At 39.3% G+C, this 19,751-nt stretch overlaps 1 protein-coding gene across 1 annotated transcript; it reads right to left on the reverse strand.

Annotated features, from left to right (window-relative positions):
- Window positions 1-107: 107 nt before the first annotated feature.
- Window positions 108-19,675, reverse strand: LOC309502826 (uncharacterized protein). Its single transcript, XM_082175369.1, has 23 exons — window positions 19,513-19,675; window positions 18,580-18,733; window positions 18,341-18,478; window positions 17,306-17,383; window positions 17,162-17,232; window positions 16,914-17,079; window positions 14,961-15,067; window positions 14,274-14,513; window positions 13,876-14,056; window positions 13,646-13,789; window positions 12,557-12,705; window positions 12,082-12,231; window positions 11,799-11,955; window positions 10,693-10,839; window positions 10,387-10,496; window positions 9,225-9,378; window positions 8,601-8,794; window positions 8,165-8,292; window positions 2,489-8,046; window positions 1,613-1,819; window positions 1,473-1,532; window positions 856-927; window positions 108-787 (listed from the first exon to the last, which is right to left on the reverse strand). The coding sequence occupies exons 2-23, from the start codon at window positions 18,718-18,720 to the stop codon at window positions 560-562; spliced, it is 8,580 nt and encodes a 2,859-aa protein (XP_082031495.1). The 5' UTR covers window positions 18,721-18,733; window positions 19,513-19,675; the 3' UTR covers window positions 108-559.
- Between the last annotated feature and the right edge of the window lie 76 nt (window positions 19,676-19,751).

A 19,751-nucleotide genomic window follows, 5' to 3' on the forward strand; every position in this document is an offset into this window, starting at 1 on the left:
TTCAGGCTATACATGTTATCAGTTTATACATTCCAGTAAATCAAACCCAAGGCCCTGAGCTTAAAACCTATATTTGTGATTTGGTATCAGAGATGTGAGGACACAGATTCTGAATCATTTTGACGTTTATTTGAAAATAAATGAAAAATGAAATAATAAAAAAAATAGTATTACATTTAATTAAACAGACTGCTTATATTGCACGCATTATAACACTGACGGAATAGATTTGAAAAGTATTGTAAACTGATCGTAAAGCTTTTAGCTATTAAATTATCTGCCAGGAAAACACAGATGTAAACCTGAAATTCGCCATCTAAAATAGTTGCCTCTTTTAAGGTGATATTTTGTAGCTAATTGTAATTGTAGCTCATTTGTATAATGGCTTAAAACAAAAATATTTACAAAATACATAAATTCATATGTAAAATAACAGTAAAATCCTGAGTGTAAAATAAATTTTAGGCACACGGCCAGAATTACTGAATGTTAAGTGCAAAAATATGGTGTTAAATGAACTATATAATAGTCATTACATATAAAGGAGTGTTTTATTTCTTCAGCTTTGGCTGAAAGACAGTCGGAGCTCTTCCTCTCTGATGCTCCTGTCCAGCCTCTGTGTCTCTGACTCCAGCACTGAAGGGACGGGCCGCTGAGAGACCGCAGCTAGAGACTCGTTCAGATCCTGTCTCAGGGACATCAGACTCTGGCTGTTCTTCAGAGAGCGGTCTATGAACTCTGCCCTCTGCTGATGGTCCACAGCCAACATGAGACGAAGATGGTGAACCTAGAAAATTGGGTTTAAGTTTTATATGCCAAAATACTAATGAACAGTTGGAAGTGTTAAGGACGAACCTGTTCTTCTAGCTCCCTGGCTTGGGCTCTGAGTCGCTTCAGCTCATCCTTGTCCGTACCATCTGACAGGTCCTATACATGATATGATATTTAGCTATTTAAACTTTCCACTGGCAATTAACACATGACTCAAAACAAATGTATTGCAGAAGTTTGGCATTATCATGTTGCTAACAGTATTGATATTGTTAACTAAAACTATTAAAAAATAGTAAATAAATAGAGCTGAAATCAAATAAAAAAATATTAGATGAAAAAAATTACATTTGAAATGTTGCCTTTGCAACTAACTAAAAATAAAAAGTACTAAAATAACTAAAACTTAAGGTGAAATAAAAGTAAATTAAAATAATACATATTAACACAAATGACAAAAGCACAACAAAATGACAAAATCTTAAACTAAAATTAAAAGCTAATATACATATTAATAAATAGTATAAATAATCCTAAAATAACCCTGGTTGCTAAAAACGAACAAATTGATACTCTAATAAGAATAAAAATGCATAAGGCTAACAAAAACAAACATTGTCCCTTCTGTGACAATCCATCACACAGGGAAACAACCAGAAAAAACACACAAATGCATTGCAAATGTACTCTCTCCATCATACCAGAACTCCAGCTTCTGACTGTGACAGCTGATGCCTCAGTTTCCCCCTCTCCAGCTCAACCTGGTGATGGCCAAATACAGTAGGTACATTAATCATGCTGACATCATAATATATGGTCCCTTCGTGAGGTGTGCTCATACCTGTGTCAACGTCTCTCTAAGGTGCTGTCGCTCAGTTCGTAGTCTCTCAATTTTCTTCTCCAGATGATTGTTTTTCTTCTGAAGAAGGTTCTGATCCACCTCCAGTTGTGCCACGGCCCGTTGCATGGCCGACAGACGCTCCTCCACAGCACAGTCTGTATCCACCTCATCTATGGAGTCCTGGGCTTTTGGTTCAAGCTCTTTCTCCTATTAATATTGGCCAAAATGTATCATAAACTAAATAATGTGTTCAAAGGGGACATGTCATGAAAAACAGAATTGTCCTTAATTGAGATTTCCTGATACTACTCTTTCCCCCGGTGTCACAGACAAGCTGTTTTAACTGAAAGCAACTTGCACTGAAATATCTTAAAATATGTCACTGCCATTGTTTTGTCTCAAGTAACAATGCACACCAGTAATGTTTTTTTTTCTAAGGCACATTTATAAAAGCTACTTAGATGTCCTAATTGAACTAAGGTCTAATCCTGGCTTAATCTAAGCCCTGTCTGTGAAACCAGGCCTTAATTACATACCAGGTTAATCAAACAAATTTTTTTGCATTTGCATTTTTTTTTACTATTTTTATTACAGTTAGTGCACACAGTAGTGAGTAGTGAACACTCACACACACACACACACACACACACACACACACACACACAGAGCAGTGGGTAGCCATTTTTGCTGTAGTGCCCAGGGAGCGATTGGGGGTTAGGTGCCTTGCTCAAGGCCACTTCAGTCATTTCCTGCCGGTATTGAAAATCGAACCCGCAACCTTTGAGTCACCAGTCTGATTCCTCTTTAATTGTGATTATAATGATAGGTATTTTATGCTAGGTATTGTAAACTTGGGAATGTCTTTGCCTTACTGACCTGTGACATATCAGCTTCTGCTCGGGTTCTCTTGTGCTCCTGCTGTCCCAGCCTCTCTTTATAGTAAATCAGCATGGCTTCAGTCTTCTCCAGAGCTGTCCTGACCCGGTCCCTGTCTTTAGTCAGTTCCTTGGCTCGCTCATTCAGAGCATATACTTCAACATCCTTCTCTCTAAGGAGTCTGTCCCTCTCCTCCTTTTCTAAAAGGACAGCGGACACTTGTTCCTTTAGTCTTTCCCATTCCTCATTCTCTGTTTGCCCAGTTTTTACATTCGCATGTCTTATTGTGGAGTTCAATCTGTTTATCTCAGTCTGAAGCGTCTGAGCCTTGGTCCTCAACCTCTCTATTTCCTGTTCCTTTCTTGTAAGGTCCCTTCTAAGTGTGTCTGTCCCTAACAACTTGTCATGAGGCTGATGATATTCAGCATTTATCTCTAGGAAGTCTGACAGAGTGCCATGGCCACTATCCATCTTTAGTCCATTGTTTTTCTTTTCAGATTCTCTAAGATTACGGATATTCTGTTCTATTTTGGTCTCCAACTCTTGTTTCTCTTTCTTAAAGGTTTCCATTTTTTCCCTCAATATCTTAGCATCCCTTTTCTCGTCTTCAAATTGATCCTGCAATCTAAGTCTTGCTGATTGTTCTTTGTATGCCATTTCTCGAATACTCTCCAACTCAGTTTCTTTATCCTTCAGTCTCTCTGAGAATAATTCTAGTTGTCTAACTTTCTGCTCCTCTGCTTGCTGGAATCTCTCACTTTTTCTTTTCTCATTTTCATATCTCTCTTTCATCAATTCTATCTCCTTTTCCTTTTCCCTCAATGTTTTTCTGAGGAACTCCAATCCTTCTAACACATTTTGTTTCTCTTTATTTTCATTTTTGAGTTCCTCCCAATCTTTACTCTCTCTTATTCTATCCTCTCTCAGTCTGTCAACTTCCTGTCTCAGCTCTCTGAATCTGTTACTCAGTTCTTCTGATTCTCTGGTCCTCTCTGCGGCCAAAGAGCTGAGTTCAATCCTCTGATCTTCCAGCATGTCTATTCTAGCCCTTGCTCTGGTCAGCTCAGCCTCTCTCTGCTCCACTACGCTCTTCATGGTCGTCAATTCTTCTTCTAACTTCACCTCTCTTTGCAGCATTTGTTCTATCTTTTGCAACCCTTCCTCGTTTTTCTTCTTAAGTTGTTCCTCTTGGAGTTGCAGGGCAGACTTAAATTCCTGTTTTTGCTTCTGGACTTTGTGTAGAAGATCTTTGGCTTCAATTTGTGCTGCCCTAACTCCATCCTCTCTGCTCCGGACCAACTCATCCTTCCTTTCCTGCATCATGGACCTGAGTCTCTCTCCCTCACGATGACTCTCTTCCAGCAGTTCCTTCAGAGTAGCCATCTCCTGAAGCCCTGCAATCAGCCCCTCTCGCATCTTCTGGTTCTGTTCTTCTCTTTCCTGGATCATTGAACTTGTTTGTTCTTTGGTTCTAGACAGATTAACCACCTGTTCTTGCAAAACATCCATCTGAGCAACCAGTACTTCTTTCCTTTCATTTGCATCATTCAGCAAAGAGCTTATTCTGTCTTTCTCTCGCCTCTCCCGAAACATTTCATCTCTAAGAGCCTCAATCTCTCTCTCTTTCCTTCGAAGCTCTGCCGAGAGATGGTCTCTCTCCTCCTCCAGCTCTCTAATTTGAGCCCCAAGCTTATCCACACGTCCCGTCCTTTCCTCCATCAGAGTATGTTGACCTTTCTGAAGATCCTCAAGCCTGGCTCTCAGTCTCTCCCCTTCTGTTTTTTCGTCTTTCAGTTGGTTCTCCAGACGCTTCTTCTCATCTTCAATCTGACTTAAAGACCTCTTCAATCTTTGTTTCTCCTCTTCACTGTTTTCTGCCCTGGATTCAAGCACCTGTGCTTCCCCTTTGCTGTTTTGCAGCAGTTGTGACAACCTTCCCACCTCTCCCAACCGTTCATCCAGCTTTCCCTTCAGTATCTTCGCCTCTTCGCCTTGTTCGGCTATAATTTTCTTCAGTTCTTCAACAGTCTCTCTCTCTTGATCTAGCTCACGTTTGACCAAAAGTTTCTCTTGGTTACAGCCCATAAGTCTCTCATCTTTCTCTTCCAGCTGTTCCTTCAGAGTAGCCATCTCCTGAAGCCCTGCAATCAGCCCCTCTCGCATCTTCTGGTTCTGTTCTTCTCTTTCCTGGATCATTGACCTTGTTTGTTCTTTGGTTCTAGACAGATTAACCACCTGTTCTTGCAAAACATCCATCTGAGCAACCAGTACTTCTTTCCTTTCATTTGCGTCATTCAGCAAAGAGCTGATTCTGTCCTTCTCTTGCCTCTCCCGAAACATTTCATCTCTAAGAGCCTCAATCTCTCTCTCTTTCCTTCGAAAGTCTGCTGAGAGATGGTCTCTCTCCTCCTCCAGCTCTCTAATACGAGCCCCAAGCTTCTCCACACGTCCCTCTTTTTCCTCCATCAAGATATGTTGATCTTTCTGAAGATCCTCAAGCCTGGCTTTCAGTCTCTCCCCTTCTGTTTTTTCGTCTCTGAGTTGGTTCTCCAGACGCTTCTTCTCATCTTCAATCTGACTTAAAGACCTCTTCAATCTTTGTTTCTCCTCTTCACTGTTTTCTGCCCTGGATTCAAGCACCTGTGCTTCCCCTTTGCTGTTTTGCAGCAGTTGTGACAACCTTCCCACCTCTCCCAACCGTTCATCCAGCTTTCCCTTCAGTATCTTCGCCTCTTCGCCTTGTTCGGCTATCATTTTCTTCAGTTCTTCAACAGTCTCTCTCTCTTGATCTAGCTCACGTTTGACCAAAAGTTTCTCTTGGTTACAGCCCATAAGTCTCTCATCTTTCTCTTCCAGCTGTTCCTTCAGAGTAGCCATCTCCTGAAGCCCTGCAATCAGCCCCTCTCGCATCTTCTGGTTCTGTTCTTCTCTTTCCTGGATCATTGACCTTGTTTGTTCTTTGGTTTTAGACAGATTAACCACCTGTTCTTGCAAAACATCCATCTGAGCAACCAGTACTTCTTTCCTTTCATTTGCGTCATTCAGCAAAGAGCTTATTCTGTCCTTCTCTTGCCTCTCCCGAAACATTTCATCTCTAAGAGCCTCAATCTCTCTCTCTTTCCTTCGAAAGTCTGCTGAGAGATGGTCTCTCTCCTCCTCCAGCTCTCTAATACGAGCCCCAAGCTTCTCCACACATCCCTCTTTTTCCTCCATCAAGATATGTTGATCTTTCTGAAGATCCTCAAGCCTGGCTCTCAGTCTCTCCCCTTCTGTTTTTTCGCCTCTCAGTTGGTTCTCCAGACGCTTCTTCTCATCTTCAATCTGACTTAAAGACCTCTTCAATATTTGTTTCTCCTCTTCACTGTTTTCTGCCCTGGATTCAAGCACCTGTGCTTCCCCTTTGCTGTTTTGCAGCAGTTGTGACAACCTTCCCACCTCTTCCAACCGTTCATCTAGCTTTCCCTTCAGTGTCTTCGCCTCTTCGCCTTGTTCGCCTATAAGTTTCTTCAGTTCTTCAACAGTCTCCCTCTCCTGATCTAGCTCACGTTTGACCAATAGTTGCTCTTGGTTACAGCCCATTAGTCTCTCATCTTTCTCTCTGTTCTGACATTTTTCCTTCTCCAGTTTAATTTCTGTCTCTCGTAGACAGCTTGAGACTTCAAGGTACCTCTGTTCAGTTTCATGCAGCTTTTCTCTCAGCCTTCTCATTGCTTCTTCATCACGGTGGACTCTCTCTCTTTCCTCTTTTTCTTTTTGTTGTAAACTCTTCTTCAGTTCCCGTGCCGCCGCCTCAGTGTCTTGTAGGAGGGCAGTTTGTCGTTTAAGGTCTTCTTGTTGCTCCATTCTTATCCTCCTGTCCTCCTCTTTTTCCTGGTTCAGTTCATCAATCTTCAATCTCAACTGCTTCAGCTCCCGCTCCTTCTGAAGGAGCTCTTCTCTCAGTATCTGCTCCCTATCTCTTTCCTCCATCTCCTGTCTTTTCTTTTCCTCTTTCTCCCTTTCCTCCAAGCTCATCCGGTTTCGTTCCATCTCGGCTAACTTGGCTTTGCACCTGTTCACCTCTTCGTGCTCTGCTTTGAGCTTCTGTTCAAACGTCTTCTGTTCTTGAGTACGTTTTGCTTGTAATTCTTCCAGCTGACTATCTCTCTCTTCCACCCTTTCTAGTGCCGCCTCTTTTTCTTGATTGACTCCCTCCATTTGAGTATTGAGATCTTCTAATTCTCTTTTCAGTTGTTTCTCCTGTTCCTTTACCTCTACTTGCTTCCTGTCCACCTCTTTTTGTTTCTCCATCTCCCTCTCTTTCATCTGTGAGATTTGTTCCTTTAGAAGTTGAAGTTGTTCATCCTTCTGCTGAACATCAGTCTCTAGTTTCTCTATGATTACGTCTAATGACTGAATTCTACCTTTGAGATCACCAATGTCCTCTTCTCTCTTTTGTACCTCTTCTTCTTTTTCTCTAAGAAGCTCGGTCAGTTCTGTTCTCTCTCTTTCAGCAACCCAATTTATGCTCTCCTTCACTTTTTCCATGTTGCCAGCTCGTCTCTTCCACCACTCCACATTGTCTTTTGCCTCTTTCAGTCTCAGTTCAAGAGTTCTCTTTTCTGTTGACAACGCAGTTTGCAATTGTTCAACATCTTTATCTCTTTCTTCCAAGAGTAATGCAATATGTTCTTTCTCTCTCATTAGTTCTTCAACTCTGCTTTTGAGTTCTATCAAGTCTTCATCTTTCTGTTCCAACTGTCTTCTCCACCTCAGTTCTTTCTCCCTCTCTTGCTCATCTCTTTTCTTTTGCCTGTTTTCATTTTCTCTTATTTTCTCCATTTCTCTCTCTTTCAGTTGAGTGTTGTGTTTCTCCAGGGCTTTTACTCTACTCTCCAAAGTCTCTTTCTCTTGTAACTCTATTTCCAGACTCTCAATTGTTCTCTCATGCAATTGGACTTTTGATTTTAACTCTTCGATATCCTCTCCTCTCTTTCGTATTTCATCCTCATTAATTTTCAATAGATCAGACATCTTAGCCTTCTCTCTCTCTGTGATCTTGAGGTTCTGACTTTCTTTTTCCACTCTTTCTATATACTTCTTATTTAATTCTTCTTTCTCTCTCTGAACCTTGTTTTCTCTCTCCTTCCATCCCTCAATCTCATCACGCGCTTCTCTCAATCTTAGTTCGACAGTTTTCTGCTCTTCTGCTGATTTCATTTGTAGTTTCTCAAGTTCTGTGTTTCTTTTATCTAAGTGGTCTGAAAGCTCTTCTTTTTCTTTTAACAAACCATCAATCTTGTTTCTCATTATCTCCACTTCTCCATCTTTCTGGCCAAGTTCTGCGTTCAGAGCTTCTCTCTCTTTTTGCCATCTTTCTCTCTCAGTTTTGTTCTCTTCCGCTTGTACTTTGCTTTTCTCCGTTTCTTGTTCAACATCCCGCTGAATCCTTTTGCATTCCAGCTGCCAGTTTTCTATCTCTCTTTCACTCTTCCTTCTTTCTTCCATTGCTTCTTGGTTTTCCTGTTCTCTCTGTGCTGTCTCTCTCTCCAGGTCTGTCTGTAGACATTGAATCTCTCCTAAATAATTAAGAGAGAAAAGTTTTACATTTTAATTACACACACAAATACAATGACATATTAAATCATTAAAGAGAATAGCTAATGAGAAGTTTGTTTTTCAATTAAACAATCTGACCTTGCAAAACATCTTTGGTCTGTGTGAGCGTGTCCACCTGTGTTTGAAGCTGACTGCATTGCACCTCCAGACCTGAGGACTGTTCCTGAACCTGAGCAATCTGCTTCTGGAGACATACCACCACACCTCTGAAGAGAGACAGCAGCAGCTTAGAAACTAATAGAGTATTGGTACAAAAAATGGTTTGAACAAAATATATATTATTACTAATATCTATTTGAAATACATATGTAATATGTTTGATCTATTTCTATTATATTTTATTCAATTATTATCCAGTTATACAGATTTAACATAAAATACGAGTTGATGTTGATGTTATAGGTAAAAAAATGTCCTCATAAAGCACGCACTGCCTCTTGAAAAGAATACTGAGCTATTAGTATATTGTTTTATGAGAGAATGTATTTTTCAAACAAATAAACACAGACTATACCCGAGTTCCTCTTTGACTTGTGAGAGTTCCTCCTTTTCTCTCTCCAGTCTACATACTGTGTCCTCTAGTCTCTGGCTCTCTCTCATTAGGTCGTCTCTCTCTCGTTCAGCTCTTCTCTGCTGCTCTGCTGCTTTGAGTAGTTCTGCCTGGACACTCTGCAGCTCCTTCCTTATTGTACTGCACTGTTCAGTTAACTGACCCACAAACACATCACTGTCCATGAGTGGACCCAAAACACAAAATGTATTCAAAAACAGGAGAATATGTGTACAGGTTAATGAACAGTAAAGCCCATCATTATCACAATTTTTCCCCAATATGACCTCTCACAGCTACTCAACAAATAAGTAATTGTACATGAAACAGAGATTTATTTTTATTTTCATTAAAAATACATTATTTTAACATTAACATATTTTATATTTATGAATGCACTTTTTATGCATTTTAGTAAATACTGAGTAAAAAAACATTAATTGAATTGGTCATATATACACACATATATAGAGAGAGACAATTACTTGGAAGTTTGTAAAATACAGTATAATGTTAAGTTTTTCGAAAAAAGTAGACTACTTTTCTGAATCTAGTTGGCAAACAGTCAGTGTTGTCTGAGTTTCTCACCTCTGCAATCCTTTGCTCATCTTTCCTCTTCTCTTCTGTGAAAGCAGTCACCTCCCTCTCCCTGTCCTCCCTCTCTGTCTCCAGCTCATTCTCCAGCTCTCTTTCTCGGTCTCTGAGCTGCTGCAGAGTTTTCAGATCCGTCTCTCTCCGCTCCCTGGAACACAGTTGCTGTCATCAACACAATTGCTGTAAAGCATCACTGGCTGTGAATAAACAGGGCCAGCATACTACAACCAAATATAACAGCTGCTGAGATAAACTAAGACATTTATAGTGTAATCTAAAAGCCCCAATGTATTCATTAGTATTCCTACCAAAATCCTACTAGCTCATTAGGGACCTGATTAGCTGTTATTTAGAGTCACAGGCACACTTCATCTAGATATTTCAAACTGCCTATTACACAAACACCTTTTACTCTGCCTTCTGCATAACAAGCAGGTAAAGGTAAGGGGTAGGCAATATAAACAAATATTTATATCAAGATATCCTTAGTTTAGTAGTAATATAAATATATACTTTAATTTTATTTTTAAATGTTTCTATTTGAATATATTTTATAATATAATTTATCCCTGTGATGAAAAAGCTGAATTTTCAGCATCATTACTCCAGTCTTCAGTGTCACATGATCCTTCGGAAATCATTCTGATATGCTGATTTGCTGCTCAAAAAACATTTCTTATTATTATCAATGTTGAAAACAGTTGTGCTGTCTAATATTTTTGTAGAAACCCTGACACTTTTTTCTGTCCTTTGATGAATATTATTTTATTTTATTTTTAAACAGAATTTTTATTAAATACGAAAATGTTGTAACAATGTAAAAGTCTTTAGTGTCACTTTTTATAAATTAATGCGTCCTTGCTGAATAAAAATATTAATTTCTTCCAAAAAAAGAAAAGAAAACAATTGTCCATGACTTTTCCAGGTTTATATTAGTTAATATTTCCAAATTTTCCATTACTGTACTAAAAATGTCTACCAGTATATTACAGATTTATTATAGACCTATAAACAGCATTTCCAGTGCTATAAAATTAAAGAAATACTTACAAGCTGACATTTAGCTTTTTTCCTACTCAGCAGACTTTATAATACACCTATAGCTTTTTCATCAGCTGACTTGACTTATGAATTTTTTAATTTTGCAATGCCGCACCTTAACTCATTGGCCTCTAGAGACGTGGTCTTCACTTCCCTGCACAGACCCGCCATCTCTGTGCCAAATGCCTGGATCTGGGCTTGGGCTTCTGCCACCTCCGTCTCCAGCTAAGGGGTCAGGAAGACAAAAATCACACCTCTCATCCCTCCATCCCAAACCTGACCCTGCCATCAATGCATTCTGGCAATGAATCAAGTAATTAAAGGCAGGAGGCCTGTGACAGCTTGCGGGGATTTGGTCATGTCCCTAGGCAGGCAGTGTAAGTGATCTGTGCTAAAGATGGGCTAAACCTGCGTGCCAGACCTGCAGAGCACGAACACAGAGTTCTCTCTTGTCCTTGGCCAGAGCTTCATTTAAAGCAGCCATTTTCTCCAGGGCATCTCGACCTTCTGCCAGCTCTCTCTTGAGCTGGGTTTGACTGGAGGATAGGGCCAGTAATGACTCCCGTGCCTGGAAGGGAGGAGAGAAGGAGAACACCATAAGGGAACAGCATAAAGGAATGATGAAAAGTTTGGAAGCGTGACGAAATACAGGATGTGAAACAACACAACTCATACAAAACTCCATGAGCTCATTTTAACAGGCATGACTCAATGAGAAGAGTCTGATTTGAGAGAGTTTCGGGCCAGTTGTGACACAACCATCACATGATCCATGGCTGCGCTGTCACTGCATTCTGCATTCATTAATCATGTTTATGCCTTACAAACATAAACACTTGGCATTCTGTGATGTATTGAACATTGTTAATTACACTTATTACAAGGTTACACTACCGTTCAAAAGTTTGGGGTCAGTAAAACATTTTTAAATTAATACTTTTATTCAGCAAGGATGCATTCAATTAATCAAACAGTAAAGACATTTGGAATGTTATATTTCTATTTCAGATAAATGCTGTTCTTTTGAACTTCCTATTCGTCAAAGAATCCTGAAAAAAAATGTATCAGGGTTTCCACAAAAACATTATGCAGTACAACCGTTTTCAACATTGATAATATATATTTCTTGAGCAGCAAATCAGCATATCAGCATGTCAGAACGATTTCTGAAGGATCATGTGACATTGAAGACTGGAGTAATTATGCTCAAAAATGTAGGTTTTCATCACAGAAATAATTATAATATATTAGAATTTTTTTGTTGTTGTTGTGATTATTCAGTTATTTAAATTGTAATAATATTTCACATTATTATTGTTTTACTCTATTTTTGATCAAATAAATGCAGCCTTTGTGAACAGAAAGGGTAACCTTTCGAAAACATTGAACATAAATTATTCTGGCCCCAAACTTTTGAACTGTAGTGTATATATTGCTGGCTACCATAGGTGAGATTTTTTCAAAATTGCGAGTATGATTTGTGACAGTCACGCCTCTCTCCACTGTAATAATATCAGTTTACCTTACCTTCAGTAAAGAATCTTTAGTGTCGGCTATCTCTTGCTCAGCTCGTTCTCTGTCCAGCTTCTCTCTCTCTAGTGCCCCCTGCAGGCTGTGCAGCTCCAGACGGGTGCGAGTCTCTCTCTCACACAGCTGAGCGGCCTCTAGCATTTCTGCCTCCATGCTGATTTACAAAAACAATTCATTTACCATCAAAATTCTGAATCATAAGCATGACTAAACAGTGATCTAATGACACACCCTCAGTGAGTTCAGCATTACATTAAGGGGGACTGATGGATAAGCGTACCGTTTCTGTCTCTCTCTCTCCAGCTGGATTCTCTCCTCCTCCTCCTTCTCTCTCTGTCGTCTCATATGTTCATTCTCCTGTCTCAGGTCCTCGGTGAGTCTCTCCGCCTCCTCCATCTGACTGCGCAAACTAGTCACCATCTCCTTCTCACTGTCACACACAACACTTCCATAGATTACTCTTTCAAATTCAGCCGTGTCAGTTTACAGCAATTACAGTTTTACAGTTACGACTGATAAGCCAATAATTATTTGTAATGGCTGCTAGAAAAATTCAGTAGCCTACCATTTTGTCAAAATAGTATTAAAATATTTTGTAAATAACCAAAATAGACGTTATATTACAACTCAAATGTTTCAATAAATAAAAACAGTTATTCGATTAAATTAACCCCTAAAGGTAGAATTTGGGAATATTAAAAGGTAAAAGTGTATTTGTATGAGTTATGATAATGAGACAATGAAGCATTAATCACCTGTTCAGTAGTTCCTGTGTGTGTTTCATCTGCAATGCTCCCTGATTGGTCTGTTCGTGAAGCTCCGCCCTCTCACTCTCCAACTGCGTGATTCGCTGCTCCAGTGATTCGTTCTCTGTCCCAAGTCTACGCAAGCTCATCTGAGCATCCTGACAAAAAAAGACCTGGCTTACTAAGAGGGCTTCATGACAAGCCAAAAATATAATTTTGAAAACTAACATTTGGATGAAAGATTAAGAAGCCATTGTTATTGTTCGGAAGACAACAACAATAAAAGGGGCTATATGTAGAATTCAGAAAGCCTTGTTATTAGCGACACTGGTGGCCATTAACTGAACTGCAGCCAGCAACTTATTGCTCATGATCGCGTACACATACAAGAGAAAGAGCGTGATTCAAGGCCTTGATATACTCATGGAGAAATTGTTTTTCAGTCTTCGCTTAGAAGTAAAAAGAATTTGGAAATACCTACATACTGTTAATGGACACCACGATGCCGTCCACGCGGTGGAGAGCAAAGTTTAAATGAATATGTAAATATGTACTGCTCGCTTTTCTCTTAATAACAAAATAAACAAGCAGAGGTTAAGAAAATATCTGATCATAGCGCTGTGGATATGTTCCCTGTTGGAAATATACCGGCATGATGTCGACAGATGAGGTAACGTTAATTAAAATTAGTTATGATACACAGTTATGATAGTTTAATTATAAAGTATATTTGAGACTATAGACTATGTAGATCTGGCTATGTGAGACTATAGTTTGAATGAATCCTTTTCTTTGCATGACATATTGAGATTACAGTATAAGCATTGATTTCATGTGCAACTGAACAGAAGAGATGCTCTCGGGAGCGTGTGTAAATGTCACATCCTCGCCAAAAAACGTAGAGAGTCTTTCACATAAAAATCAGTCTACAGGCTTTCATAGACAACCTCGGAAGTCAGGGAAGGTCTCGTTTTTTTAAGTTTCATTACAAGCTGTTCGCACACTGGCAATAAAAAAAGCAATTAATACATGAAAATTCTTACATATAGCCCCTTTAAGAAAATAAATAGGGTCAATTCTGGTGTCACGTTGACCAACCTGTACTTCCTGTTGTCTCCATTGCAAGGCAGTCTCGGCTTGAGCGATGACAGAGAGGACAGAAGACAGTCCTTCACTGGACACATCATCTGCAGACAGAGAGCCTGACTGCCCACTCATCTGCTGAGAGCTGAGAACCCTCGACTGGACAAAAAGAGAGTGAACCCATGAATTAATTCATGCTTCAGTACAATAATCACACTTTATTTCCTGTTCCCATGCTGACTCACCAGTGTCCTGATAGCATGTCTGACAGACTCAAAGTTTCTCTCCATTTCTGTCTGTCTCTGCCACTTGCTCTCTTGCTCTTGTTCTCTCTCCATCTCCTGCCTGTGTCTCCTCTCCATCTCAGCCTCCTGCTTCTCCCTTTCAGTTTCAAGAGTTTTAATTGTCATATTCAGCTCTGTTATCCTGAAAAAAAAAAACACAGTACAATATAATGAAACACTGTAATACATCTTTTAACTTGTAATAACATCTTGTAATTTTATATCTATATATTTTTTTAATAATGCAGTGAACAAAATTATTTTAAATCAATTTATCACCTGCAAAATCATTGCAAATATATTGAGAATACTTGAAATAATGCAGTACATGGTTCATGTTTTGTGAACCCTGTAATGACCTGTTCCTGAGTTCCAGTGTCTCTGACTCGAGGTTGGCTTTTAATTCAGTCGACTCCCTCTCTTCATGATTCAGATCATCAAGAGACAGCGGCCCCTGGGTGGAGGAGAGAGGTTGCGCTGTAGTGGAGTGGGCTATATGGAAGTCATGGGGCAGCGTGGGAGCCGATCGAGGAGAAGCCCATACAGAGAGGAGAGATGAGGAGAGACGAGAGAACTCTGCTCTCAGCTCCCACAGGTCTCTGTGACACAAAAACACAACACATGAACATTTAATGGAGGATGCAGAAAATACATACAGGTCCTTGCACACCGAGTCCGAAATTTCCGCACGTTATAAAATAAATACGACCTCACGTCAATCACGTTTACACACTGCCTCCAAAACTTTCGTCCATCATAAAAAAAATTTGGATTGGGTTCAATTTCTGTTTTTCGCATCCCTCGCATTTTGAGACAATTCAGAGCCACCGAATGACGAATACGAAAAAAAACGCATACAAAAATTTCGGACTCAGTGTGCAAGGACCTTTACATTCAAAAGTTTGGGGTCAGTAATACTTTTCCATTTTTGGGAAAGAAAAAAAAATTTTATTCAGCAAGGATGCATTGAATTGATTAAAAGTGACAGTAAAAATATTGATAATATTCCAAAAGTTATATTCAGTAGTTTTTCAGTATGTCCTCACTTGTCAGTAGCAGTCTTCAGAGAGTGACACTGGCGTCTGAGCGTGACCACGTGTCCCCACAGAGTCATCAGTTTGGTCTGCTCCTTCCCTATGTGGTCTGTCAAACCCTGTATTCAAAATAATGGTACAACATAATTAATAAAGAATTAAATTAAATCTGTTCCAATAATAAAATATTGCTTATATTGCATAAACGAAAACCAGTAGATGCTCCTTTACATTGTGACTGATTCTAAGGCTACAGTTTGTCAGAAACTGATTGTACAACCACAAACACTCATCCATCTGTGTCTGTCAGTGGAAAAGAAAGCAACAAGTGGAGCAACATCTTCCTGCTATATTTACAAAGCATTTCTCTGCAAATTCAGTCTAAGGAAGAGAAATCACAGTGTTTACAGCTGCAGAGGTATGAGAAAATATTTTCACATCTCACTGACATTTGAGAAATACTATAATTACTGCACGGTAACAGCATTGTCAGCCAAATCAAGTGCATTCTAAAATGTTTGTCTTAAAATGGAATGTGAAAAATGACTGGGTGCAATATTTGAGGTTATTTTAAAGAGCTACCAAAGCACACAATGCTTTTAGTTAAGGAATTACTGAATGAAACTCAAGCTAAATCTCCATTATTCTGGAAACAATCGCCATTTTATGCTCTTGTAATATTTTTACACTCTGTGAAACACCTCTGAAATGTCTTTTCGCACCCATCCACTAATGGAGGATACATATTTGACTACCCAGTTGCTTGGTGACAATATATTGCAACACATTCCCTAATACGCTGATAAAATCAGCTCAGAAAAACTGAGCCATTGCTAAGCAACTACTGAATGCTCATGAACCTGCTTTTAAGGCCACGTTCACATCACAAATTTCAGGAGCGAAAACTGCATTTAATGCTGCACATTGGAATTACCGTAATTACAAGATGACAACTACAAGATTTTGCTGCATTTACATCCTCAGTCAGAGGGCAACACTCGTACTGCCAAAAATGGACTGGCTTTGTTGTGGCAGGATAAAACCTCTTGCAAAATAAGAGAATTAAAAAAGTGCACCTGGTAATGCTGGATTTAGTAAATGACAAATAGATCAGCAGTTGCTTCCCAACTAGTCTTGCGTAGCCAGACCTTCAGACTGACGGCAGAAGGTCTGGACTCCTTAGCAGCTTTCGGCGGCCAAGGACTACCCAAGAGGGTGTCTGACCGACATGTAATGCAACCAATCACAGTTCGTTTTGATCCACGTCATGTTTAGGGGTCTGAAAATGTAAAATATCCCCACAATAACATACTGGCGTGCAATTCAATCAAGAATGTTGTGCAAGTTTACTGCAACAATGGCGCTGTGAACTTCACATATATTTGAGAATACAGCGTATAGCTGATCCTGATAAGCGCTCATTGTCACAGTTGTAAACACGACGGCTTTCTTCTTCCATGGAAGTCATGGAAGTTTGGCGTCACAATGGCTTTGTTTCCATTAACGGACCATTAAAGAACGAAAAACACATCTCCTGGAAATTCTGGAGAATTTAATCAGATGACAACTTCGATGTTTCCCATTTTTGTGTGCATTATGCATCAGATGTTCAGCCAACGGTCCATGGGTGTGACGTCTGAGGCTGAGACTACTTCCCAACTAACTTTAACGGCCATTTTGGTTGTTTTTACATGACAAGACGGAGCATACATAAACTATGAGTTTCCATTACAATAATTGTTAAAAAGAAGCAGTTTAAAAAGACTAACAGGAAGAAAAAACTGCATTAAAACCTTTTTTTACATTTACATTTACACATTTCAATGATGCTTCCAATTTAAAGCGACTTACAGTGCAAATAATTGTTTTATCAGTATGTGTGTTGACTTTGATCCCTGGGAATCCAACTCAAGATTTTTACTGACAAACACACATATCCCTAATATGTATAGTTTTCTTCCTCACCTCTTTCTCTTTTTGCCAATCGATTTCCTTCTCCACCACCTCCTCCACAGCTTTAGACCAGTCAGCTGTTAGCTTTCGCAGGTCATCCCTCAGGGCGTCATTAGCCTCTGTTGATTGGCTGAGCTGACTCCGCAGAAGAGCACAGACCTCCGACAGCCCCAAACTTCTGCTCCAGTGAATAAACACAACTCAGTCACAGGAATTCAAGTACTAAAAACATAAAAATCGTTCTTACACAGCTCCCGCACCTCTGCTGTTCCTCCTCCAGCCTGATGAGGGTGCTCTCCAGAGTGTCACTGCGTTCATCCCGCAGCATCCTCTGTGAAATTCACAGTGTTAATGTGATGCTCACAGCTCTCCAGGAAAACACTGAGGACTGTTGTTTGTCTCACCTCTCTGATCCTCAGCTCTTGCTCCTCGCTGATTGAGTGTTGCTCCAGAGCTTGACAGCGAGCCCTGTACTCCAACACCTGACAAACACATGCATGAGAGCACATTAATTACCAGTGAGGGACTGTTTGGTACTAACTGAGATATGAATGGGTAGGCTAATGGGGCATTCACATAAGCAGCGTTTTTTTATTGCTGATCGTAGTGGCTGTTCTAGATGCCCTTTCATTATCAGTGGGCATAGGAATCAGTTTTCTTGCTGCTAAAAAAAAGACATGAGGAAAGTGTTTGTATATAAATCACAGAAATGTATAATATCATGAACAAGATGACTGATTATCAGTGCACGAATCAAAATAGAATGGCAATCATTTCTAACATGGTTTTCAATGCATCATGTTTTTTATTATATTACTGTATGTGGGCAGTGGTAAATCATATATAGAAGTGAAATAGCTCTGAGTAGCATTTAGGGTTCCCGCACTTTCTGACTAATAAATTTCCATGATTTGTTCCATGAATTTTCCCATTTTTGTTAAAGATTTTTAAAGATACTTTTACAGAGATTGCATTCACAAATTGTATTTATAGGAAAGAAATACTTAAAAACTGAGTTAACTAGAAAAACTAATATTGACTACAGACATTTTATTATTTTATAAATCCCAGGCTTCACAAATTAATTATAATTATTTTAGTTACTTATTTTAATTTGTAAATTAAAAAGGGGAGAGGGCTTCAAATATTGTTGTGGAGAACGGCTTGGAGTAAATAAAAGTAGAGAATCACAAGCATAGAGTTAAACTTCTCTCAACTTTGCTGTTGCTCATGTCATGGAATTACTAAACTGCACTGTAAATTAATAACTTCCAGTCTCGCTCCCACTGCAAATTGCTGTATGTGTGAATCCCCCTTAAATGTTTTAGATATAAAATTAGAACAATACAAGATCCGTGAAACTAGAAAGATAAATCTCTACAAGGATCTTCAGCCATCAGTTATATGAAGGAATATAAAATGTGTGTGTGAGTCCAGACCTTGTTCTGAAGTTTATGGATGAGCAGAGCCTGTCTGGCTTCTCTCTCTCTGCCCTCTCTGAGCTTTTTCCGCCCTTCTCTCTGCTCATCGTCCAGACGCACTGATAATGACAGAGAAGGGTCCAGTGTCTGAGACAGCTAAACAGCATGGGTACAAACACACAGAGAGACCATCAGTTAAGCATCAGTTCACTTTGTTATTGATGGACCCCACACACCAATGGCTTCCTCCTCCTCACCCTGTCAGTCAAAGCTTGAGCTCGAGACTCAAGCTCCTCCCTCTCAGCTCTGCTCTCTGCTAACTCATCCTGCAGATGTGATAACTCCGCCCTCAGCTCCGCCCTCTCCTGCTGCCATCCAATCAACAGTTCTGATTCCATACCTGGCCATCAGCTGTGAAAAAAATAAAATAATTTGAATGAAATGATTAAAGGTTACATGAAACCCTTTGAACTGGATATTACACAATAAGTATAAAAAAAAAAAAAAGTGAGATTGGAATGTAAGATATTATCCATTGGGAATTGATTGGATTGTGAAAATAAATCACTCACTATAGGTGATTAGGGGCTGAAAAACAAGAGGGTTTAAGTGACAGCAAAGCAAGTAATAACATTTCAATAAGAGATTGACATAAACATTTTTAGTATTTGGAATAACACGCACGGATAATTTGCTCACAATAAATAAAGAACATTTTGATTTCATCAGTGATGAAATGTTAATAAAGAACAATTAGCACAATGGCAGTATACTAACACTCATATCCTATGATTTGTTATGAAGTGCTTTGCAGATCACCTACAAATCTATCCAGAAAAGGGCTAATATTACACACTCAGATTATCAGTTATGGGACTCTATTGACAGTATATTGTAAATTTATAAGATTAATATGCTAGCATTATTTGACAGCTTGGACAGCTTCAAACTTTAATTTATTTATCAGGTAATATATATATATATATATATATATATATATATATATATATATATATATATATATATATATATATATATATATATATATGAAGGATGTGGCTATCCAAACAATTGCTGGTCCCCATAATATATATGCAACGGTATGTCTGCAGAAGAGTGTTAATTTAGTCAATGCGTATAGAGAGCTTTATAAGTCTTTGTTAAAGTGCAAATATAACGTAGTAGCTTACTTTTAAAAACACGAATTACTTCACAATGTCCATTCACGTATTGCGGTCTGAAATAACACGCAAAACCTCGGATATACGTGTTTTAATCTTATGTTTCTGCCTTTCTGCAGCATCCGGATTTGAAACCGCTAAGTCGAGTGTTTTGAAATGAGCACTGCGCGCGTGCCCGCGTGCCCGCGTGCGTCAATGCGCGTGCTGGGGACAGCGCCACTAGGCGACTCGGAGACGCGTTTACTGTC

The sequence above is a fragment of the Leuciscus leuciscus genome (assembly GCF_965113295.1).
Source record: "Leuciscus leuciscus genome assembly, chromosome: 7".
Taxonomy (NCBI): domain Eukaryota; kingdom Metazoa; phylum Chordata; class Actinopteri; order Cypriniformes; family Leuciscidae; genus Leuciscus; species Leuciscus leuciscus.